The following is a 25,121-nucleotide window of genomic DNA, read 5'->3' as shown; positions in this document are numbered from 1 at the left end:
TATAACTACTATTTTACTGCTTGAACATCTCCCATTTCAATACCAAGCTTTAAGTTGTAAGAAACCGTGGCTGAGTTCATATGTCATACTTAAGCAGGTCAGCAAAAAACTAGCTCAGTGTTTCTCAACCTTGGCAACTTTAAGATATGTGGACTTCAACTCCCAGAATTCCCCAACTGGGAATTCTGGGAGTTGAAGTCCATATATCTTAAAGTTGCCAAGGTTGAGAAACACTGAGCTAGCATATTCGCACAACATGCTAAGTGTGGTAAGTATTAACCTTGGTTAGCTTCTTGTGAGTTAGCATGTTGCCCGAACCCAGGCGTTTCGCTCGTTTTTGGTCCAATGTGGCAAACCCTTAAAACGGGTTAAGGAATCATCTCGCCCGAGTCATGTGCCGACCTGACCCCGCCCTTTGTCCCGCCCTTGCTGCTGCTGCCGCCACCTCCGTCCAGAAACTGCTCCCGGAAATAGACAGCGCCACGGACTGGCAGAGGCAGAACTAAAGCCAAGATGAGAGCGAGGAACAGCGATCCCATTGGGAGACAGCAGCGGACACAGTTAACGCTGAGGCAACGGCTGCCGGAGGCCAACGATTCTAACCTTCCGGCTCCGCGCGCATTCAGGAACGCTCGCTCGCTCTTGATCGCTTATTTTCCCGCCTTTCCCGCAGGGACATGCCCATTGGGTCTCGTTAAGCGTCCTTCCTCTGATTGGTCTTTTGCCTTCGAACTCTGCTACTAGCTCATTGGTTCCCACGGGCGCACGCAGTTCCCTAACACTGATTAGCTCGCAACCTCCGGCCAATGAGAGAGTTCTGCTAGGATGGCTTTGGACTAATCAGGATTGACGATATTGGCACGTTCAGTTGCTAGACAACGCAGCGTCCGGTCAGGGAGAAGGACGCGATCCGGCGGGGCTATGTGGAGGACTGGCTGGCAGGAGTTTACTGAGGCCGAGGCCTACGTGGTGGGGAAGCGGCTCGTCGCGAGAGGGGAGCAAGTGATGGTGACGAGACTATTTTATCTTATCATGCTGGTCCGTAAACGAGCATATTCTATTTCGGTTTTAAGTCTAAAATCTTCCTTGATTTTTAGGAGCAAGAAGGGGTTGCCAAGAACAGGCCAAACATCCGGGGCCCCAGTAGCAGCCCTCGCTGTCTTTCCGTTATCCCCACGGACAGTGACCTGAGTAACCTTTCCAATCCGAATAGTCCTTGCCTGGGAAGAGAAGAACTGGAAACTGTGGGTCCTGCAGACACCACCCCGCTGGCACAACCTCGCAGCCGGTTCCTCAAGCAGAAGCCACAGAATGTGGACGTGGACGTCCAGCAAGCAGGGCTTAATCCTGTCACGAGGGGGGGGCTCGGTGCTACCTCCAAGGAGAGACCAAATGCCATCCTCAGAAAGCTGGCGCAAATAGAGAGCAAGATCCAGAGTCGGAAGCCCAGGCAGAGCATCAGTCAGATACCTGTGTTGGATCTTGAACTCTCATTGAGTGAATCAAATAATGATTTTGAATTTAGGACAAGGGATCTGAAGTTCATGAAGAAGACAGCCAGACTGAAGGAGAACATCAAGGTTCAGCCCAAAAATGTGACTCTTGCAGACTCAGCTGGGTGTGACAGTGAGGAAAATGCAGATGGATATGGACAAGGGGTCCCCAAAAAGTCCAGAGGACAGGGAGATGAATTCAAATTCAAACCTAATGAAAAGGTAACTTGAGATCTTTTTACCTTGGTGATTTGGACTGATAGATGTTAGTGAAGAAGTTGACCCTATTTCCATATTTATCTTTCTCATGAGAGTTGGAACTTGTTGGCAAGTGTGTGGTTTGAACTTATGAAGCTTATGGTCTTACTCATCACATCATCCATTCCATGGCTGAGGAAATCTTTTCTTTAGACCTGAGGATTAAAAAGTAGATCACAATACAATTTTTTTATGGGTCATGGAATCTACAGGTTAGATTTATCTGTTTTGAAAGTCTGAATGTAGTGTTCAGATAACTGATGATGCAAGTACTTGGAGCCATTTATTTTTAGAAATGAAATGCTACTAGTAAGGATTAGCTGCTTTGGGTAGGGGGCTTTTTGTCCCAGTTGTCTTCAGATACAGTCCTAAACACACTCATTAATATGTATAATGTTCACAGATCCATTATGCTTTATCTGAAAAACATCCAGTGCAAATGAATTATTTTTAAGGCAGTTTTCAATGTTTATTTTTGCTTTCATTATTTCAGAATCCAAAAATTATTAAGATAATATCCTAAACTTCTTCTTTCCTCCCCTCTCTGCTTGTTCCCCTTCCTTTGCATTAATTCATCCTGATCCAGTCCCTACCAGAGACATCTTCCAATTTAAGATCCCTGCCTGAAGAAAGGTTGGTGAAGATGCATCTACACCATTCTCCTTCCTCACCAAACAGGAATACAAGAGCAAGCCGTGTGGCTTCTTGTTCCTCCCCTCCATCTATAAAAGGCAGCCCAGCAGATACAATGTTCCATAATAGGAGCTCCAGCTATCAGAGGAGGTCTCTTTCTGAACAGAGTATCTTCCAATCTTTGGATGAGTTGTTCTCAGATGTGACTGATATACATAATGACACTTCCAGCAATAGTGGTGAGTTACACAGATTGCTTTGTGATGGCACACTCTCTGGCAGGAGTAAAAACTGATAGTGGTCCAGCAAATTGCTGAATTGTAATTCACTATAGGTGGGTTCAGCAATGTTTGAAAGATTACAGATTCCCACCTGTCTTTACTATATAGAAGTAATTAGATCAGTAAAACCATCAATTGTCCAGAGTTTCTGGAGAAATAGCATAAATGCTCTTTGGGATTATTTCTTTTAGGAAAAGGGGCATCTCAATTAAGGTAAAAGATAAACAATATTTTTAAAGAGAGTGGGAAATGATTTGACATTTTTCTCCAAAGGTTGTCCTTGGATAAACAGGTACAGGTAGTTCTTGGCTTACGTCCGTTTGTTCAGCGACCATTCAGAGTTATGGCGGTGCTGAAAAAAATGGATGTACGACCAATCCTCGAAGTTCTGGTCATAGCAGCATGCCCATGGTCACATGATCATGATCCAGGCACTCGGGTGCGTGACTCACAATTTCAACGTTACAGGGAGCCACAGTCACGTGATTCTCATTTGCTACCTTCCCTGCCAGTTCCCACAAACGAAGTCAATGGGGAAGCCAGCAGGGAAGCTTGCAAGTTGCTCCGGTAACTCCCACTGGCTTTCCTGCGCTAGTGCCATGCCATGTTCTCCATCCCACAGGCTTCCTATTCTTGTGCGGCACCACAGCACCCCCCTCCCCGGGCCTCCCGCACCCCTCGTGGCACCCCGTGCTCCCTACCTGGGGCTCCTGCTACTTCCCACTTAATGACCCACATGTTTTAGGATTAGAGCAGCTACCAGGACTGCTGGGATTGTTGCTATGTGATATGATCACATGACGTGCTTTATGACCCCATCGCTTACTGATGGCAATTCCGCCCCCAATTGCTGTTATAACACTAGGACTACCTGTACTTCAGAATTATGGAAATGATATATGAATTTTACTCAATATAATATTCTCTAGCACTAGCAACATTTCCAGAACTGTATTCAGATCTCAGAAAAAAAATTATTAGCATTGTAGTTAGATCCTATGCATATATTTGCCTTGGTCTTACCACCCAGATTTGAGCTGCGGCTTATAAAGCCTGGCTATACAGACTGCTTAGCAGAAAAGAGCAAATGCTGTTGAACTGTTTTTTGTGGGAATCATGACAAAAAGGAAACAACTTTGCCAGATATCAGCAAATAAATAACTTGGCCTTCTCATAAGATAGGAGGACATGATTTCACTAGACTGCCCTGCTAAGTGATTGTTTCTTGTTGCTGTAGATTTCAGAGTGAATATTTTGAGCCTGGATGAATTGGAACCCTGCCAGAAAACAGAATTAAAAGAAGAGGTAAAGGAACTAATATCTATGTGTCAGTATTAGTCTGTGTCACAGAAGAAATAGCATCCTAGACCTTTCATCAAGGAAGCAAAGGTTCTGGACAGTTTGTCATAATTGTTCTCTGCTGATGCTACCATTGTTCTGACTAGTGTGTGTGGATCTGTAACATTTGTTCATTTGTCCTAAGATAAATATTGCAAGGAATTAGGTTCTTTTTTGCTTGCTTAACTTCCATTTTGTGCTATAGTCTGATTCATACTGATAGAAAAACATCTTTCTCAGGTAATGCAAGCAGTTAAGAAGTCAAACGAGGACTCAGGAGGAACAGTTCTGTTTCCTGCTAATGCCCAAAGCCCCTTTAAAACCTCAGCTGTGCCCTTGGAGGAAGAGGAAAATCTGGAAGAGACTGAGATAGCTGAGCAGCTAAATAGCAGTTCTGCTGAATATTCCTCCTGCAAGGAAGAAAGCCTCACCAATACTGAGTATTCTGAAGATTTTGAGCCCTCAACATTTTCTGCCACAACCTCTTCTGAAAAGTCATATGACCTTTTGGGTCCCTCTGTTCATTCCATCCAATCTAATTTATCCTCTCCCCGCTGCCCTTCTGTGGCCTCTGGGAGCACCAAAGACATAAAGAAGGTAGAGGTGAAAGAAGCAGCTGTGCAGACTGGTTCCTTCTCACTTGCTTATCATGGGTTTCAATGTAAGTCGGCCAGCATGGGGTAGATTAAGATGCAGGCTTCGGTTTTTAGAAATGGTGCAGTGGCCTCAATTAGCCCCTCTGCCACAAAGTGTCTTCTTGTCCCCTGTCACAAACATAGATGATGTTCCCACTGCTGTTGGCCAGACAATAGAACAAAGCTCCGTTGAAGCTCCAGATATTAGCAGCCACAAGTTGAATATGGAAGTCTTAGAAGGTAACACCTCTCCATATCCCTGATGTGCACCATCCCTTATTTGACTTAACCTTACAGATAAGTACCTCATTATAGGACAAAACTGTTATTGCTCCTCCTAATTGGTCATCAGTTAATTAATTTATAAATTAAGTGAACTTTGTTTTAAAATCTGTCACCCGGGTGTATTCTGCAGCCTCACTACTGTACCTGAAATCCTTTTTTAAGTGAAAGTAGCAGGAATTGGGCCAATGCTTGCAAAGTCTGAACTCCGTTGAGATCCATTCCTTCCCTGAGAGGTGATCTCATCCATATTGTCAGTAGCAAAATCCTCTTAGATTTGAAGCATATCCAGGTGTTAGTCTCCTTTTCTTGAGAGACCTAGTGGTAGCTAATCAGGGCAATTAAACTATTCTTATATCTTTTTGCCTTCTGCAGCCCTCTCAATGTACAGTCCGTCTATCTCTGCTTTGAATAACATGTTAAAACAAAACTTGCTGCTCATTCAGCAGTCTGTAGAGATCAATCGACGTCTTCATGCCTCCTTTGTGGCATCGCTGGAAGAGGAGGAATACCACTATCACACCCTGGAAGAAGCTAAAATGGTAATTTTTGCAATCCGTAGATTATGTGCACTAAAAAAAACCTCTCTTTGTAGCCTTTCAAAGCTAAATTAATTGTTCTATTCTTGCTGTCAGGTCTACGATGTTCAAACTCCAATACAGACAAATCTCTGGAACTCCAAAATAGATTCAGAAAAGATTTCATTTATTGGAGGATACATGCAGCTCTAAGCAAAGCATTGCTAAAACTAAAGTCCGCATATTTTTCCCTCTACTTTTACCCCCCTTCAGTTTAGGCACCACTTTTAGTTCTCACAGAAGTATGACCTTGTGTATTCCAGCCCCGATAACACGTCTTCTTCCTGGCCTTCAATCTTTCTCCGGCTCTGTCTTCTTTCATGCCCCTCTCCCCCAAATGAGAATGGCAGAATCAAAGCAAGCTAAGAAAACATTCCCTATATACAAATGGCATTTACTATGCTAAAAAAAACAGTCCTCTAGTTGATATATATTTTGATTGCTGCAGATTCTGACACTTGCATTCTTTGTGGCTGAATCTATGGCACCAAAGATCCAGAAATGATGCCTTAAATAAAAATGTAAATATTGCTGCAGATACCTAAGTCCTCCACTATCATTCTTGACATCTAAAGGGCTGATCTAGAAAAGTTTGTATATCCTGCATCTTGTACTTAGGACATGTATGGAAAATTTTATATAGTGAAGGGATGCCTCTCTTAGCAGTGCTTGTAATTTAGGGTAATTAGGTTAGTTGCTATACCAACTATAAAATAAAAAAATCTATTTTGGCTTGAGAATCACTGAAGGGACAAGCTTCAGTCACAATAGCTACAATTTTTAAATGGTAAATTTCAGCTAGTAAACAAATTTTAAACAGCTCAAAGCTGTTTAAATCCCCACTCTTAATGGAAGTTATTCCTAATTTCATTATTGGTTTGGTTAAAAAATCAAACATACATTGTTTTGTGGAGTCCTTGGGGTTCTCTGAGCTTGGTTGTTTCCTTGCAAACATTTTGTTACCCGGCTAGGTGACATCTTCAGTGCTAGAATGAAGTGGGGTTTGCTCTCTGTTTATATACAGTGGCTTGCCCTGCCTGTGTTTTTTTTTCCCCCCTGGTAGTTCCTTGATTAGGGTATTGTTTACTGCTTGATTGTGTGTCTAGTGATAATCTTGGTGTTAAGCTCTGCTTATCTGGGTGATGATTGCTGGTGAGATGTTCTGGTCTTTTGTTTCCTTTTTATTGTCTGAGTAGTGTGTAGATGTTGTTTATCTCTATGTGCCTGTTGATGGCTACCTTGTCTGAATACCAAGCTTCCAGGAATTCCCTTGCATTTTTGGATTTAGCTTGGTCTAAGATGCTGACAGTTTCCCGGTTGAAACTATGGTTATGTCTCTCCATGTGTTGTGAGATTAAGGAGTTTTCATCAAGTCTTTGACTGCTAGTTGGTGTTCATGGATGCGCTCTGCTAGTCTTCTGTCTGTCCTACATAGTGGCTGATATAGTCCTTACACTGCATATTGTAGATGACTCCTGTTTTTTCTTCTTGAGCTACTGGGTCTTTTGGTTTACTTAAGATGTTTGGAAGGGCTTTAGTTGGTTTGTGTGCTACACAGATACAGAAACAACCAACAGACTATTACAACCACATGGCATCATCGTGATTGTAAGCAGTAAACAATGCCCTAATCAAGGAACTACCAGGGAAAAAAAACACCAACACAGGCAGGGCATGCCACTGTATATAAACAGAGAGCAAACCCCATCCCATTTTAGCACTGAAGATGTTACCTAGCCGGGTAACAAAACGTCTGCAAGAAAACAACCAAGCTCAGAGAACACCAAGGACTCCACAGTTCATCCCTGAGCTACAAATATTCTCTTCTATTGATATACTGTTTTGTGTACATAACAAAAAAAAAAAATTAAAGGAAAAGGTATGAGTGTGTGTTAAATTGTCCCAGAGATTCCATTTTTTACACTGTATTTGTAGTCTCCGTACCTTCATATTCCTCTGTTCAGCAGTAACTGTATTTAGCAGCTTAGGTTGCTGCTTCAGTCAAACCTAGTTTAAAATTTGGTTTTATTTTATTCAAACATCTGTTGTTTTACCGTTTAAAAAAAAAGTATATAGAGAGTGCATACTCACACATGGTGCTATTTAGATCTAGTCTGCTTAATGGTGTTGAGTGAGTTGCTCCAGGAAGCCTAAACTAGTGTTGAGGATCAGGGTAAAAATTCTGGTTCTAGTAATGGACTAGGTGAGATCTGACATTTTGTTAATGGGTAGTTTGTCTAGGTTAGTGTTTCTCAACCTCAGCAATGTTAATGTGTGAACTTCAACTCCCAGAATTCCCCAGTCAGCATGTTGAAGTCCACACATCTTAAAGTTGCTGAGGTTAAGAAACACTGGTCTAAATGGAGTTTAACTTGTTCGGAAAGAAGTTGCAAAGCTCCTAAAGAATAAAGTGCTTATCAAAACATACTTTTAGATTAGGGATCAGCAACTCGTGGGCCATGTGTGATCTCCCCATGACCCCATTTGCCATCTTGAGGTTAACCAGTTTTGCACTAAACGAGTTACAGCCCAAATAAACAAAACCAAACCAGGTCCATACCAGCCATGACTTCTATGTACACTCCTGCTAAAAAAAGTTGCCTAGCTGTGTTCTAGAGCTGTCTTTTTGTTTTGTTTCTTTCATGCTGGCTGGGGAATTCTGGGAGTTGCAGCCTACGCATTGTAAAGTTTCAAAGGTTGAGAAACACTGTTCTAGAGGGACAGGTGACCTCTGTAGCACATGGTACCTGTAACAGTTTAAGCTATTTTGACAACTACAGCCCTACTGGAATATAGTTTGGTTTCAGACTGTACTTTGCTAATCTCTTGCCTTGATTAGTGCAATGTATTATGCATGTGTCATATGCATAATATGACTTGTCAACTTGCCTTTGAGGTAGTTTGGAAATTCGTTAGTACAATAGAGAGTAATTGAAACTAGGCTTCATATGTTCATATTACACTAATTTTACAGGATCTTCATTGGGCCAAAAGTTAATTTCTGGTTCCAATTCAAAGTGCTAGTATCTTATAAACAGTAGCTGAAGGAGTCTTTCTTCTGAGATTTCTTACCCAAACTCTAGGATTATCTTCTAAGGATGAGTTGGGATGGATGACTGACCTGAAGCTTTGGAAGGTACTATCCAGCAAGGCACTTTTGGTGCATGTCTTTACAGTGCCAAGACATTTTGTAACACCATTTTTTATTTAAAAAAAAAATACTGACAATAATTTAGATTGCAATGAGAATTTTATCTATTTTTTTTGGTTATGTTACTATAGTTTTAGATGCTTATGTTCATCAATTTTGTATTTGTGGTTTTAAAGTGCTCCAATGTTTGTTTTGAAGATTGGCAGAATTTTTATTTAAAAAAAATTACATTGATCTAGATTTGAGAGAAGAGCATTATCCTTTAATACTAAAGATCATTCTAGGATGGGTGTGGCTGCAGCATCTATACGCACCCCCCCCAAAATTCCCAGCTTCAGGTGCTCTGATTACATAATGATCAGAGTAAAGGAAGTTGTGAATGTTGAGTGATTTGCAACGTTATCTTGATTTTAATCCTGCTTTGTTTCTTGCAGTATATTGAACAGCACAAACCCCTGCCTCTGACCATGGAGCAAGCCTTGCAAGAGCTGAAAGAGCAAGAACAAATGGCTTCTTAGGCTCATTAGACAACAGACAGCACCAGAATTTCTGAAAGAGCTAAAGAGGTAGTTTCTTCAGTCCAGGTCAAGCACAAGTCTTGGGAATCACAACTTGAAACATGCATTTAACAGGACCTTTGAAGAGAAACCTTGACAGAGATAAGGAAAGATCTCTTTTCTTTATCACATTCTGACGCAGTGTACAATTCAGTGCTGCAAATTAAAAAAGCCAATCTTGAAACCTTCCTCTACATTTGCAGTATGAAATGAGACTGAGAAAATACTCCATGGCTGCATCACCTATTAATAAATCTCATCCTTATATAGAAAAAAGTCTTTATTGGAAGGCAACAGTAAATACAAGATGGTAGCTGACTCATGACAGAAGGTAGTTGAAAGATGAGTAAATTTCACAGCTACAGTAAGTCAGTCTACAACAGTTGCTACCTTATCATGTCAAAATGGATGGCTGTGAAAGAACAATTCTACTGGATAGGGAGGAAAATGGTTCTTTCAGTTCGCTCAGGGCAAGCCTTAGATCACTTAGAACTGCTGATCTATGGGCACCCACAGTTACAAAAGGTGTTTTCAAATGGGGTTTCTAGGAATGCTTCATATTTTGAAACAAGCAGGGAAATGCGACGGTGCTACAGATGAGTCAGTCTACAGCACTCCTCTTAATTCTTCTTAAAAGGATATATACAAAAATATAAAAGGCCTAAATATTTTTTTTCTTGTTACAAATCCTTAAACTTCTAGAAGTAACTGTTGAGTGGTTAAGCCCTCTGTTCTGGATGGAGCTGTGATGGCTGCAGAGGGGTATCTTGGGGATTTAGAATGTACAGTAGATTCTTGATTCATTTGCCCAGTACTTGGTAGCTATCTGGCTTCCTCCACTTGAAGCACCATTAGCCTTTAGGAGAAAAATATAATTGTCAGAAAGATATAAACTCTGAATTGGGGAGCTCGAAACACTTCTGAAATGACCAAAACAGCCCATTTTGCACTAAAAAAATAGTTCCACACTTGGAATGGAGTTTTGACTTCAAAACTTTTTGCATACCTGTACACACTAGGAATTTCTGTAGCCAATCCAAAGGGAAAGATTTGCAGAAACATTTGCTATTGGTTTGCGCTGCCCTCAATTTCAACACATGCAGTTGTTACTGGGCATCCTTCAGATACACCCAAGCTTAGTCCAAACATTAAGAACTTAACATTATTCTTAGAAAGGTAGATAACACTTCCTTTTTATTCTTTTAAATGTGCATACACTACATTCAGAAAGACAAAGATGGTTTACAGCAGCACCTTCTTGCTGCTGCTTGTTAAGCATCAGCACCAAAAGCAACCAACACATCCTCCTAAAGCAAGAATTCCCTTTTAGCCAAAGGCTTGCTAACCTTATGGAAACTATCCAAAAGTTTATTTGCCCTGATTAGAGTATTCTTAACCTGCTAAACTGGGCACTTACTTTCATCTCTGGCCTTCATACGAGCAATAAAGGAATAGCTTTTGTTCCTGCGGTAATTCTCATAGGGATCATCTAGGGCTACTCCCACACCCTTATATTGATCCCATTTGTCTCTGATATCCCCTCCTTTAATAGGGTCCTGGATCCCTTGCTCCTTGGCACCCAAGCCCCCAGATCCACTCCATCCTGAAAAACACAGAACAGCATGATCAACCACACAAAAATACCCCAGTTGCCAACCAACAGAACAATGTCTATGTGTTCACTTCCAGTGATTCCAGACCAAAATTGCTCACTCCACGTACAGATCTGCCTCAGGAAAATTCTTCCAGCAGAGGAAATCCTGTATAAAGAAGTAGATTCAGGTCCCTGGATAAATATTTCACAGTCTTCAAGAAAGTAGAATAGGAAACTACATGGAAGGCTTAGGCTTTTTGCAAGACTAAAGTAAGACTGCAATTCTTGCCATACAGACATTACTGGCAAAACACAGCCAGTCCTGAAGTGCAAAGGAATGACTCAGATGGACCCAGATTCACTTGCCCATGGTTGTATGAATGGGATATGCAAACCATTCGACCCTAAGTGTGTTGTTGAAATCCCCCATATCAAATACAGTGTGCTGTTTTCTTACAGAATCAGGATGATGAAAAAGCAAAGCCATTATCTTCCAATTTATGAAAGATTTGAAAACCGCAGCTAGAGACTGAGCACATTTTGCAATTCTTGGTTCAAATAAACTCAACAGAGTTGTTCCCAACTTGATTGGAAATGAAATACCCAGAATTCATAGCACATATGGGTAGTCGCTACATTGGCTGAGAATTCTGGGAGCTGAAATCTCAACACACCTGTGGGAAAGCAGACTGGAATAGGTTGGGCAAGCAGTGATTTCTCCATACAGGGAACAGATTTGGAAGAGTACTGCCTGAAAGATAATGCAGTCTGACAGAAATAGGCAGTCTATCTTACCCATTTTCACCAGCATCTGATGTCCTTTATTCTCCTCTCCAAGTCTGGATTCTGGTATGGGAGGTCCTGAACTAGAGCCCAATCCAGCTGCAGAGCTACATCAGTAAACAGAATTTAGTAAATTAGACCTTTTATATATTCTTGACCACCACTTGATTAGTGAAGATAACAATTGTGATAACAGGAAAGAATCTACATAGAAAATCACAAACTCAAATTTTTTATACAGTGTTAATTATTGTATTAGATAGCTCCTCAAACATTTCAGCATTTTGCCCCCTTCTGACCAAAATCTTTGCAGAATGAACAACTCAAATCTTACGGAGGTGTCTGACTGCGAGATCGGGACCGGCGTCGCCTACCAGGGGAGTAGGATTTTGATCTGGACCTGGAGCGGGAGCGACTTCGTGAAGACCGGGATCGGCTCCTACTCCTACAAAATAAACAGGTGAAAATTAGTTCCATTCTGTAGACTGCAAACAGAGATTGTATGTTCCCTGGTCCCTCCCTATCCATAAAAAAAAGACTTGGGGAAGCATTGGAGCTGCTGACTGATTCTAGGGAGGTAATCGATAGGTATCTTCCAAAACATGAAAGTTATCTGTTACATAGCAGGAAGTTTTAAAGCAAAAAGGCTTCCAAAGGAAAACACAAGAGATACAAGTAATACAAACACCACTTCTGTATCTTTCCGAGAAAACATTCAAGCTCCTAAAGAAACAGTATAAAACTGTACAATCACTGACCAAGCAGAAAAATCTCCCCCAGCCTTCTTTTTTTAAAACCTAATTTCCCCCTTTTTTTTTTTTACCTGGACTGAGACCGGGAGTAGGACCGTGATCGGGAGCAGGATCGTGATCGAGATCTTGAATATGAGCCAGAGGATTTTGAAGACCTTGAATTGGAGCGGGAAGAAGAGCGGCCCCTGCTTTTAGACCTGCTGCGGGATTGGGAGGGGCCACTGCACCAGAAAAGGAGGAAATAAAAATATGTCTTTGACTACTGAAAAAGCAATGTGCAGGCATATCTGGCAATACGAATGCTGCAATCTAGAAAATACTCCAGTTCTGATGCATGTTCATAGGCAAGCAAAAAAGCTTGGGAAGATGCAATACTTGTTACCTTTCCCAATCCTGTAAACTTTGTTAGTATTAGAGGGACTTACTCAGGGCCAAGTGTTTGCCAGCCTAAAATAAGGTCACATTTACATTTGAGAAAGTATGACTGAGATGCGTTCTGCCTGTCTATAGGTAAATTTAGACCCATGCAAAAACAACTTTTCTGTTCCACATTTATGCATCACATGTACTACAGAATGACAGTATTAAAAGTACTATGATGTTCCCTATGGCGTTCTGTACTTTCACTAGGATAACGTGAATGAAACTCCTACCTGTTTCTTTTCTCTTGCCCTTTGCGGCGCCGGGCTCGCATCTTTGCTCTAAAGAACTCATACAGTCCATTCTGCTCCCAGCCCTCACTGAAACAAGAAAATAAGTAGAAAAGGGGAGCAGGGGAGAGAGAAATCAGCTATTTCCTCCTCTATAAGGAAGAAAGCTCAGGGCATTTCTTGCTATAATCTGAAAATGCAACAGTCTAGAACTTCTACAGATTTGGAGAGACAGAAATCAAAAGTATCAGACTGCAGAGTCCACAAAACATTTAGGCCTAGCTCAATTTTTTTACCTGTTTCTTGGCCTATCATGGGATGGGGGACTATAAAAGGCTTCAACTGCAGCCAGCAATCTCTCACTGGGAGGCATCGGAGGGGGCAGGCGGATGTCCTTGGGATCCAAAGGCTTGTACTCATGATCTTCCAGCTAAAAGAAGAAAATCACAAATTCAAATGAGGTATTTCTAGAGACTGGACCCTTAAAAAAAACCTTGCAGTGTGAATGGAGCTAAACTTCCAGTAACTGGCTCAAGGAGAAGTCACAGGTGGAAACAAGTTGCCTGGCACTAAAAGCATCTAGGCTTCTAACTAACTCTACTTAATTATCAGCCCAGACATCTTGCCTCTCCCACAACTATTCAGGAGAAACATCCATACACCTGTGATGTATGAGGTTTTCCTTGGAGAGCCCATTTACAGATGTTCCCAAATCAGCTATCGAAAGCACTTACTTTGACAAGAGGAGCCATGAGTCCAGCAGGGAGATCAAAGTAAGGGACATTTGGCACCAGACTCGGGTCGTCATGGTTAACGTGAGGTGGCCCCTGCCTGCGCATGTGAGGTGGCTGTCCGTTGAAGCCATGGGGAGGAGGTCCAAAGTCAGGGTGCTGCGGCCCACCCCATGGAGGGTGCTCACTGATTCCAGGATGTGGCATGCGGTGTCCAGGGTGGTGGTGAGGTGGTCCAATTTCTGGAGAGGAATTTGAATTCAAGTTCAAACTTGAAATGGCTCAAAGCAGCTTTTTGAAAAGGGATTTATGCAAATAACAAGCGCATTGCGGAGAACAAAAGAGGACAGGAATCCTTGCTAAATTTTAGTCCAGAAACAAAAACAGAAAATGGAGATAAGCTCTTCCCAATCTTACCCCACCTGAGTTCTCTATACACATCAAAATTGTCCCACACAGATTAGCTGAAACATGACTACATCCTGTCTAGTTCCCAGTGTACTGGACAGACAATGCACCTGTCCTTGGCAAGGACTTATAAACTCAACTTGCCCCAGTAGCACCTGCAGGATTTCAAGGGACTTTTCCAGCAAGGCCTGTTTCGAACAGGGTGCAGAAAAAGAGGCATCAGGGCAGCTAACCTGTAAAAAAAGGATTTATGCAAGGATAGAATGAAGCCAGATTCAGGGAAGAAAGAGGATGGTCTAGCTGGTGCAGCACATTCACTTGCAAGCAGATTCAGACAAATACCCTGAAGTCAAAGTTCTAGGCCAATCAGATCAGCGGACTGGGCTTTACTAAAAAAGAGTGCCTCCCTCATCCCACTGGGGCTGACGACACATCAAGAGCAACATCACCACTTCTTATTACTACTGCTATTTGTCGCAACGATCAGTTTTAAAAGCCCACCACTTCAGGGCAATGAAAAAATGCTCCTGGTTTTGTTTTTAAGGGCTTAGAAAAACTAGTGACGGCAGGCATCAATTTGGAAAAGCCATCCCTTACTGAAAAGGCATTCAGAAACATTCATCTAAGCAGGTTCTTCAGAACATTCATCTTTTTCGCTCTTCAGAATGCACTGAGAAAACCTCCATCTGCTCATAAGCAAACAGGCCAAGAATTTTAAAGAAAAGCCCAGGCCAACCTAACAGAAGGTAGATACCACACCAGTACTGTAATCAAGACTAACCCCCTGTTCTCCCCAGCCCTACAATCTACTCACCCTGAGGGAAATCCCCCTGAGGGTAGTCAAAGCGATGTGGATATGGAGGCCGTTCAAAGGGATGCCGTGGGGGGAAATCATCTTGCATGAAGCGAGGTGGGAAGCGGTTGAAGTTATGTGGATGAGGAGGCTGATTGAACTGGGGGTGCTGCTGGTGAGGGGGGAAAGGCCCCCTAAAGTGAGGTGGGCGTTGCATGCGGAAGGGGGGTTCTCTCTGGCCCCCACCCCATGGCGGCTGCTCGTGCTGGTTGTTCCAGGGAGCTTCAAACTGATTATTCCAGGATGGGTCTGGTTGGTTGTTCCAGGGCGCTTCACGCTGATTGTTCCAGCCAGGTTCCCTCTGTTCGTTCCACATCCCTTCATGGTTACTGTTCCACGGAGGGCAGTGGGGAGGACCTTGATGGTGTGGGAATGGAGGTTGATCGGGGGGCTGCAGAAGCAAAGACACAGAGTTATGGGGGTTGCTCAGAAAACCAAGGGCCTGACTAGATGCTGGCCCTCTGCTTCACAAAAGAGAAGCTAAAGAGATCATCATGTCCAGAGATACTCCCCACTCCATACCCACCAGACCTGCAACCAGTACCTGCTGTTGGCCCCAAGGCGTGACAGGATGTGGCTGATCAAACCAGGGTGGCTTATTGGGAGGAATGTGATCATGAGGCCCAGGTCCACGAGGTCCAGGTGCAGCAGGATCAGGTGGCCCAGCTCCAGTGGCTTCGTATTCTGTGGAGCCTGCAAGGGGCAGCTGAGCCTTCCCTTCATCTGAAACAAATGCCAGTATGAGGAAGGACAGCCTCAATAGCCTCTTGCCTGGGCATGGCATAAAAATCAGCCCGGAGGAGGCCACTTAGGGCACTGAATCCAACCCCTGCTCAGTGCAGACTGTTTTGTTGAATAATCCCATCTAATGAAGCTTAGTTATTAAAATTCAGAACAGCCATTCTCTGCATCCCCAAGGCTCTCAGACAGCCAAACCAGAGAGTAGGGGGCACATTCTCTACACTCAGCAGAAGCAGGAAGTCTTGCCACCTCAGAAGAGTTGTACCTGCTTGTGCAATGGAAGTAGTTGGAGGAGGAGCTGAGGCCGGAGGAGCTGGTTTCACTTCACTTTCCAGAGGGGGAATTTGCATTTGTTGCTGCTGCTGCTGCTGTTGCTGCTGCTGCTGCTGCTGCTGCTGCTGCTGCGTGAGGCTGTTGACAAACTCCTCATGCTGTGTTTTCAAAGTCTGAATCTGCTGCTGAAACGCAACCTGCACTGGCTGCACAACACTGGCATATTCTGTGATCAGGGTAGCCTGCAAGGGCAAAGGGTCAGAAAGGGTCAGAAAAGGAAAGATGTTTTAAGGTACAAGCATCGCATTTGAGAATCCGGCCAATACTAAGTATCTTGCTCTCTCTCACAAGGCTTCCACAACACCCATAATTAGATCAGTTGCCAAGCTAGCAGTTGGGTTTGCCCAACATGCTAAGCCTGATTAGTTTAGGTTTGTTTTAGTATTTTGGCAGCTTAGTTTGTTGCTTCCAGCTTGTCTCGTTACTGTAGTTTTTGATTCAGTGTACTTGCAAATTAAAATAAGGTTGGGAAAGCATGTAGAACATGTTTTCTAGAAATCTTTCCTTTATCAGGTCTTTATCAGCATTAACATTTTCTTCTGCATAATGAAATAACTACTGGATTTTTATTTGCATGTTTCTGCTTTCCCCTCATGTTGCTTCTATGAGCATTTGTGTACTTGTGTACTGGGAAGCACAGAGCAGGCGGCAATGTTCTGCTCTGGGTCACATGACTGGAAGGGAGGGCGGCTTCGAACGGAAGAATTGGTAGCATTCTGAACTGCTCCCTGACACCCTCCATCTTAGGGATGCACTGCAGAATGCTTTTCTCCATAGACCCAGTCTGATGTAGCCCATTTTTAATATTTCTTTTGCAAACTTCCTCTGCCACACAAATTTGGTTTTGTTCTGTTTTTGGAGAATTATCCTACTAGTAAAAAGGAGTCCCAAGCCACTTCATGTGATTTTTAACCATTGGAGTGTTGGGAAAAATAAAAAGGGGTTAGTTCAGTTACTAAGTTAATTTCATTTTAAAAAATGCAGCTTACATGTCTATGTATTGATAGTATACTGAAATAAAGAAAACAAGTTTATGTCTAAGTATAATTTCAGGTCAACCCTTCTACGAACAAGGTTTTGCAGCTCTATTTGGCAGAATGCTTGGTGGTGTCCCAGGTCTTTCACTTAGTGTTATTACATAATGTAATATTACATAGTCAGTTATGTTTCCTCCCATCAGCAGCCAGGTTCCAATTGTTGTTATTATTTATGGATACCTTATTATTATATATATATTTTATATTATGTATCTTTCTTCATTAGCCACCAGGAATCCGAGGAGATTATGGCAGCTTTCAAGTCAAACAGTGATAGATAACTATTTCCAAACAATGAACAGATAGCCAGTTGCTTTTGAAAATGTCAGTGTGTATAACTGAGTATCCCTACACAGGAACAAGCAAGGTGCACGCAATGCGTATTGGGGGAAGGGTATTTCCCCACAGAAACATTTGATGAGAATTTAGACCTCAAAACAAAACATCTGGATGAAAGAGAGAAACTCTGTGAAGTGAACACCTTATCTGAGGAGGAAAGTAGCCCTCTGGTTCAGGAATACAGCCATCTTTCTTGGTCACCCTACCTTCTGCCACTCAGAGTGTTCTGGCTTTCAGAAATAAGATTCCTCTTCCAAGGAGTCCCCTAACACTGACAGCAAGCAGCAGCTTGCCCTTGGGAAGCTCTATCATTCAGATGAACAGCAGAGGTAACAGGGCTGAATAAGGCACGAGAGAGCTACCGCCTAGCAGAGTAGGTAAAACTAGGTTAATTACTGTATGGTCAGAGTATTTAAACAACAGCTTCCTACAGTTTAACTTTAGCATTTGTGAGAATTCCAGAACATTAGCTGCAGTGAGAAGCAATATTCTGTCTTAACGCAGTTTCACCAAGTGTTCACTCCTATCTCAAAAGTCTCTAGCATGACTTATTTTTCAGTCCGGCCATTTCTACATTTCTTATGGATCAAAAAAGATGCTTTTTAGCAAAGAAAGAATGCAGAGCTGAGGGCAACAGCTGGCTCAGATTAAACCTAACCCAGTGCACTTTATTTCTACCAATCCTTTCCTTGCTAAGGAAAAAAACTAGTGCCAGGACTTACCTGATACTGCCCGAGTCCAAGGGCTGGACTCTGGAGCTGCTGGATAATCGATTCATCAAAGTAGCCATTTTTCTCCCACAGCTGAAGGAGCTGTGGGAAATCAAGAGGAAGAGAAAGGCCGTTACTTGGCAGGCTGGACTTCAGGCAAGCTCTTGGCTGGCCCTGAAGTAAAGCCAAGCTGCTCACCCTGGCGATCTTCTGTTGCTTGTCCTCCTCCACAGCCAGGAAGCTAGTGCAGTATATGGGCACTACCACCTTTTGCAGAGCAGCCAGGAGATCACGTTGTTGCTTCCGCTGGCTGAAAGGAAGGAGAGAACAAGAACATCATTAGAGGCGTAGCATGTTTAAGTATGTAAAGCTCTTGATATGGACATCCAAAGCATATCAAACCATACACAAGCTTATCACATGCTACATTCCTCTATACATCTCTTCTTCAAGCAGCCTTAATACAGCTGCAAAAAAGAAACGAAACCCCAAATAAGAAAAAGGGCCAATTTCATGTATTTTTGGCTCCATATTTTGCAAATTTTGCTTAAGTTTTATCAGCCAGAAGATTTTTATTAACATTCGGTATTTAAACTTTTTTTTTTTTTGGCTACCATTCGGACTACTTTAAAAATGATTACTAGAACCATCTTAGTGAACTACAGGGCATACAGCTGTAAATTAAAACAAATTAAATTCTCTTTAGTGTCAATATGAGATGCAAATTAGTAACCCCTGTACCCTATCTTTCAAGGCACATCTGATCAAACACTAAGCATGCACTACTTGCACTGGGAACCTGAGAAAGAGCCCACAAAGAACCTCACCAATGGTGGAGGACGTCGTTAATCAGATAGATTAAATGTAGTCGCAGCTCAAAATGTGCCCCCTCGGCAGTGATCTGGTTGCGCAGATGCCCAGCCATTAGCTCACAATGCTGGGGAGATTTGGCATTACTGAACATCCAGTTCTTTCCAGCCTGAGAACATAAAATGGTGTGAAGGTTTGCCATAGTAAACAAAAGTTCAGATTCATGGGTAATAAATTGAAAACTAATTAGAAATTAGCAAAGCTATGGGTAGCATATGGTTTCCTGGGGATGATGATGGAAACCCACCCTGACCTCTAAGAAAGACCATTTTCTTGCTTAGTATGTAGAAAACCTAATGTTTAAGTGACAGTAAAAAGTTTTCAGGTACCAAATGGTACTCTCTTTCCACAAGTTAAAAGTTCTCCCTCTAAGAAAAACTTGCAAGAGTTGCTTCTAATCACAACATGCAATATTAACCAACTTTATGACCTGGCATAATTGCTACATTCTTGGTCTATCTTGATGAATGAAGCAGGAAAATCAAATTAGGAGATCATTTATACCCTGTTCTCTGACCAACTGAGGTCTTTTTATTAAACATTTTAGAGAAGGAATATAAACAAGACAAGGTAAAAAAGATTTTAAAATAATGAAATACATATAGTGAGATACAAGTAAACAAGGGGTCAAGATTACAGGTAGTTCTCAAGTTATGATGGCAATTGGGACCAGAATTTCCTTCGCTAAGCGATGTGGTCATAAAGTGCGACTGCATTGCTTAGCAACAACAATCCCCGCAGTCCCGGTTGTCATCATTAACTGAATCCCACAGTTGTTAGGCAAGGCAACTTCCTGCCAGCTTCCCACAACCAAAGCCAGTGGGGAAGCCGGCAGGAAGTTTCAAGTCCCAGGCCTGCAGGCAGGTAAATGGCTGCTGCGGGGTGGGGGAGAGAATGAATGGGTTTACAGGGGTGTGAGGGAGGGTTGGGAGAGTACACGAGGTGCAGGGAGGGTGCACGAGAGTGCTAAGAATCACAATTTATGCTAACAACATATATCATGAACCATGGTCAACACAGTAGAAATCACTGACTGAAATTATAAGCTATGAGAAATAACTGGAAACTATTACATGGAGTCTATATCAGAATTTCACGAGATATTTCAATTTGAATACAGTAGATTCTCAGTCTTGATTCAATTTTTATAACTTTTCCAATTTCATAGATATACCAGATTGGTTTGCAATACAAAGACAGGTCCAATTCATTGCTCTACTATTAGTTTCATAATTTGTTCCACTGTTCTAAAACAGTGTTTCTCAACCTTGGCAATGTTAAGATATGTGGACTTCAACTTCCACAACTCTGGAATTCTGGAATCTGGAATCTGTTAATTCCCACTAATATATGAAGACAATTTCATGTGATCACTTGGAAGTCTTTTTCAAGCATGTAACAAATATCATATCTTTGCATCAGATACCACCTTGATCTGACTGATTTTGCCATTACTTACTGAGATAGCATCTTTGGTGCATGTGTCAATGATTGGTTGTAGCAAGTTATCAAACTCATTCATGTCCAACTGGGTTTCCTCCAAGACTTTCTGCATTTGCTGCTCAATAGCCAGAGCTATTGCAGAGGTAATTTGTTCCTGAGCAGAGAATTAAAGAGAAGAACCTGAATCATCAGCTTGGCAGAGTCTCCAAATTTTCTTGCTTTAGAAGTCAGGCTTGGCTGTAACACTTTTGACATTTACTGACCCATGGCTGAGGCAGTCCTTCTTATAAGTTACAGCTTGCTTTACCAGAACTATAAAGTAGCTAAAAATGCTCCTTCTTCAAGGAAAGCAATATACCTTCCCAGGGCCAAATCACAAAGGAGGAATCCACCCAAGTAGGAACAGAAAAGATAACCCATCTAGGTTCTCAGTAGATTCAGCCAACATATTTCAAATAAAGTCTTTGTAGCGAGAATAAGAAAAACAAGGGAATACTCTGTAACAATTCTTCAGTATCTCTGATGAAGGCTATATTCTAAATGTATTGGGCAAACTATTTCTAAATGCATTATTTTCTCATCTTTCTTAAATCAATAGCATATCCTATGGTAAATAGAAGATTTGCCAAGTACCTTGCAACTTTGATGTAGAGTTAGTCAAAATAATTAGTCCCCTCTTGACATGAGTTACGATGCCTTGCCCAAACCAACCCAAAATCTCAGAACAGCGCTACTTTGTCAAATCCTTACCTGTCTCAAAGCAAGGAGATGCTGTTCCTGCTGCTGCAGATTCCATTGGCTCTGCTGGATCAATTCCTCCATGGAAGGGGTCCCCTGAGGAGTGGCGATAGGGGTGGAAGGAGCCAAAGGTGGCTGGGGAATTGGTTGCATCTGTGGGGTAGCCTCAATATCTTGGCTTTGCTTGCACAATACTATAAAGGAGGAGCACAGAAGAACCCTAAGGAAGCCATTTCTGAAGTATTGGATCATATACTCTCTTTCCCAGTTGTCAAAATCCATCAAACATTTTGCAAACAGGATGTTTGCAGGTGGAAAATTTCCCATCCTGATAGGGAAAACTGTCTTTCTTTAGGAGAAGTGAGGATCTGGGCAGTGGTTTTAAAAATAGTTTCTTAGAAACAAAGATTCCCGAGATTCCTTTTCCCTACCTAGAGCTAGGCAGCAAAAGCTGCACTTACTGTTGATCTCTGTACACAAGTAATTCTGAAGTTATCTGAAGGAAAACAATCAGGGACTTTCAGCTAAAATATTAACAAGTACACAGCAGTTCTGCTATAAAATGATCAGGATCAAGTTGCAAAATATGCAAGTCACATGCAAGTTGTTCTTTTCTGCAACCTTCAGCAACCCCCAAGACTGTTTGAACTTCAGAAAGAAGGGAAAAATTCCAGGCAGTTCTTGAAGACACACAGCAAATAAAAAACCAAGCCAACAATATCTAGCCTCTTAGAATATATCTAGCTTGAACGCTACATTTTTTGGAAATTCATGGGTCTTCTAAGAGTTCAATTGGATGACAGGCTGGAGTGACTTTCATATGTTCAAGCCAGTCATCCCCAAGAATATTACAGAGCATGGCAGCTTGGGGAAGAGATGTGATGTAGCCAATCCAAAAATTAGTAAACTTGAATAATATAGCCATTTTATAGTCTCTCAGCTTCAGACATTTCCCATTCCAAAATGGGACTAACAACAGCAATCCACTTTTTAGCATTGCTGATATCATATGGCATGTTTTGGATAGTTTATGCTATTATCTACAGCAAATTCTCCTGCCACCCTCCTCCCTAACTCACACTGTTGCTGCTCCAGAGCCAGCTTATACTTGTAATAGCCATAGAAATCTCCTCCAAATAGAAATGAGAACTTGGGATTTTCCTTTTGCTTTTCCATTGTCATCTTCTCAAACTCAGGACCATTCCGTGCCACAAACTGGGCCAATTTGTCAATGACATTGCGTAGTTCTTGATCTGTAAGGAAGGAGGAGCAGGAAGAGTAAGAATGGGTATCACTGTGTGTTTATAAATTAAGAAATCACCTCTACTCAATCACCATACCTATAAAACAACCTCAGGAAACAGATACCAGGTTATACCAAAAAAAAAAAAAAAATCTATCTAATCTGGCAGTGTGCTTCCTAGAGTGGCCAGACTGACTCTCCAATAGGACATATTTTTTAAAAAACCATTATCTAGATGCTGACATCTACTTCACACATGTATTTCCAGATTCTACCCTCCTTGTCTCATTCCTCCATTTATTGAAAAATCTTAAAAAAAAAACTTTAATAAGAATTACCAGGTATGTTATGTTTTCTGATCAGACTTTAGGCTTATTCTGATAAGAATAAGCATGCTGATTGTTTTAAACCACTAGGTGTTATCTACTCTAGCAGCTCTTTCAGAACTGAAAACCATTCACATTCAAACTATTTCTTTCTTTTATACAGAAAAAAATAGCTGAGAACTGCTTACATGAAAAATGGTACAGAAATGCTGAATTATTCTTGTATTTTGGTCAAGCAGGTAGATTCCATAACACCACCTGGCACCTCCCAGTCCTGCCATCGTGTATGGGTGGACATAACCCCCGAAGTTACTGCTTTTTGAAGCGACAGGAAAGGGTTAAGGGGGCGTGGCCTATGGTTAATGTGGCCTATATTAAAGACTGTTTCTCCCAGATTTACAGTTCCAGAAGCCTTCCGGCTCAGCCGGTCGTCGTCACTGCTATTAACCGGGCCGAGCCCTTTCCTTCAAGGCCTCTGAGCATGTGCGGAGTGCTTTCCCTTCCCTTTTGAGGACTGGCTTCCGCAACAAGCCAAAAGACATAATGTTGTTACGAAGCATCCTCGCCACTATCAGGCCAGGTTTGGGGATAGTCGAAGCTGCCCTGGCTATCACATACACACACACACTCCGAATTTGTGCCCCACCACCCTCCGTGACGTCACAGGCTCACCTTCGGGCGGGGGCGGCAGCGGCGGGGGCGGCATCTCCATGGCGGTAAAGGAAAGGGAGGACAAACACTCAAGAGCGTCTTCGGTCACACTAGGCCCCGCCAGCCGCCGAGCGCTTCTCTATCGTAAAAGAAGCCCTGCTTGCGACACCGCTTCCTCCTTCTTCACGCGAGCTCGCTCTTGACGGCTTCGTCGCCATGGAGATTCTAACTCCTCCCCCCAGCGTTGGGGGTGGAGCAGACTTTTCCCTCGAGGACCCGCCTCGCGCCGAGCCCAGCAAGCTTTGCCGGCCAATCAGTGGCTTCCGATTGAGCGCGAAGAAAGGAGGATCGCCGCTTCATTCATAGAAAGCGTGCTGGTCTGAAGCGGGAGGGTTGAGCAACGTGTATTTTTAACAGGGTGGTCAAATAATATCGCACCTTTCTTACGCCCCGTATATCTTCACGCCTACCTTGCGAGGTTGGCGGAATCAGCAGCTTTAGCCAGTGATACCAACTTCTTTGCGCGCTTATCTGCACATTAGCCCCGCTGTTCGCTGAGGGTTGAGTCTCATGTACGGGGGATATTGGAAGCGCGAATTTTCTGAGGTGCCCTTGCTCTTGGCCAGAGGCTGCGCTCCCAAATTTAGTGGGTGGAGCCTCCCCAAAACCTCATTTTGATCTTACATCTATTTAAAATTAAATATAGTTGATTTTCTGTCACATTAAATAATTATTTTGGCAATACCCTTGCACCCAAGCACTTTTAAGTGGAGGCTCGGATTATGGACTTGTGGAATACATTTAGTGCCTTTATTATTGTACACAAGACTGCAGCAAAAAGATCAGGAAAATGTCTCATTAAGGTTCCTTGTTTTTTTTCATAATTACCTAGCCAAATGTGCATTCTTGCTCCCAGTGGGGCCAGGTGGACTTAGAGGGAAGCTTTCAAGTTGCCTTCACAACCAACAGGCCTTGATGGGGAAGCCTGCTGTTGCCATTGTTCTTGTTTTAGGTTTGGCCCCCGGAATGGAGGTCCAGTGCCTTGCAGCCCAGATGACTCCCCCCAAAATCAGCATTGTCCCTGCCCCATTTTTCTGCCCTCCGAAGAAACAAAGATGTTGAGCATGACAACTTATTTTTCACAAGAGAACAAAAGATGTCAGCACCATCACTTGGCAGGCAGGGGGAATGAATACAGTACCCCAAACTGAAGACTAAGAAAGAATGTGGGAGTGCCAGAGGGAGAAAATGAAGGGGAAGAAAAAGTGAGTATCCAGGTGTGGGATGGCTATGCTACGTTAGGGAATAGTGTGTCAGTTTCTACAGCGCTAGCAGAACAATTGCCTTGGTTGCTTAAAAGTTCAGAAACAATTGTCCCAATTTCTCAGGGCTTCTATGTAAAAAGGACAAAGTTCTGCCAAAGGAAACAGATCTCAAAATAAGGGATGCTTCAGTGGTGGGCACTGAAGACAGCTTAGAAGGAAGTGAAAAAAACAATGATAACAAGAGGCAGTGTGGTGTGGTGGTTATGGTGCTGGACTAGGACCAGGGAGACTAGATTCATAGTTACAGCCATGGAAGCTCACTGGGGGTGATTCTGGGCCAGTCACTGTCTCTCAGTCTAACCTACTTCACAGGTTGCTATTGTGAAAATGAAAATAGAGATCTCCATGTGAACCACTGAAGTAGAGGAAAAGCGGGATAGACACTGAA

At 42.6% G+C, this 25,121-nt stretch overlaps 2 protein-coding genes across 5 annotated transcripts; one reads left to right on the top strand and one right to left on the bottom strand.

Annotated features, from left to right (window-relative positions):
* The first annotated feature begins 854 nt into the window (after positions 1-854).
* Positions 855-9,215, top strand: CUNH19orf44 (chromosome unknown C19orf44 homolog). Its single transcript, XM_007437726.4, has 8 exons — positions 855-1,008; positions 1,098-1,715; positions 2,338-2,623; positions 3,903-3,970; positions 4,244-4,664; positions 4,783-4,878; positions 5,296-5,462; positions 9,084-9,215. Exons 1-8 carry the CDS (start codon positions 922-924, stop codon positions 9,165-9,167), a joined length of 1,827 nt encoding a protein of 608 aa, XP_007437788.1. The 5' UTR covers positions 855-921; the 3' UTR covers positions 9,168-9,215.
* A 708-nt stretch (positions 9,216-9,923) lies between these two features.
* CHERP (calcium homeostasis endoplasmic reticulum protein) lies at positions 9,924-23,568 on the bottom strand. 4 transcript variants are annotated; one of them, XM_088149592.1, is made up of 17 exons: positions 23,430-23,568; positions 22,268-22,441; positions 21,201-21,382; positions 20,467-20,604; positions 18,965-19,116; positions 18,150-18,447; positions 15,984-16,233; positions 15,522-15,700; positions 14,939-15,368; positions 13,720-13,958; positions 13,282-13,415; positions 12,989-13,075; positions 12,407-12,556; positions 11,918-12,028; positions 11,596-11,690; positions 10,624-10,809; positions 9,924-10,062 (listed from the first exon to the last, which is right to left on the bottom strand). In XM_088149592.1, exons 1-17 carry the CDS (start codon positions 23,467-23,469, stop codon positions 10,058-10,060), a joined length of 2,850 nt encoding a protein of 949 aa, XP_088005718.1. In that variant the 5' UTR covers positions 23,470-23,568; the 3' UTR covers positions 9,924-10,057. The 4 variants fall into 4 exon arrangements, with proteins under 4 accessions (XP_088005718.1, XP_007437789.2, XP_088005717.1 ...); XM_007437727.3 differs by lacking the exon at positions 9,924-10,062 and having other exon boundaries at positions 10,375-10,809; positions 18,150-18,239; positions 18,336-18,447; positions 23,430-23,567; XM_007437729.3 differs by lacking the exon at positions 9,924-10,062 and having other exon boundaries at positions 10,671-10,966; positions 18,150-18,239; positions 18,336-18,447; positions 23,430-23,566.
* Positions 23,569-25,121: the final 1,553 nt, after the last annotated feature.

This window comes from Python bivittatus, unplaced genomic scaffold (assembly GCF_059951505.1).
Source record: "Python bivittatus isolate LINGU-HERP-01145 unplaced genomic scaffold, Pbiv_v1 ctg000580_np1212, whole genome shotgun sequence".
In the NCBI taxonomy this organism is placed as follows: Eukaryota; Metazoa; Chordata; class Lepidosauria; order Squamata; family Pythonidae; genus Python; species Python bivittatus.
Note: the sequence above shows the minus strand (reverse complement) of the source record. Positions and strands in the feature narration are given on the sequence as shown.

Excerpts from the sequence above, each read along its gene's own strand:
- CHERP (XM_088149591.1), bottom strand. The coding sequence starts at position 23,469 with ATGGAGATGCCGCCCCCGCCGCTGCCGCCCCCGCCCGAAG. Across the intron at positions 16,234-18,149 it reads TTGGACTCGGGCAGTATCAG|GCTACCCTGATCACAGAATA; the intron begins GTAAGTCCTGGC and ends TTGCCCTTGCAG. Across the intron at positions 10,810-11,595 it reads TCAGATGCTGGTGAAAATGG|GATGGAGTGGATCTGGGGGC; the intron begins GTAAGATAGACT and ends TGTGTTTTTCAG.
- CUNH19orf44 (XM_007437726.4), top strand. The coding sequence starts at position 922 with ATGTGGAGGACTGGCTGGCAGGAGTTTACTGAGGCCGAGGCCTACGTG. Across the intron at positions 4,665-4,782 it reads TGCTTATCATGGGTTTCAAT|ATGATGTTCCCACTGCTGTT; the intron begins GTAAGTCGGCCA and ends TCACAAACATAG. Across the intron at positions 4,879-5,295 it reads GAATATGGAAGTCTTAGAAG|CCCTCTCAATGTACAGTCCG; the intron begins GTAACACCTCTC and ends TGCCTTCTGCAG.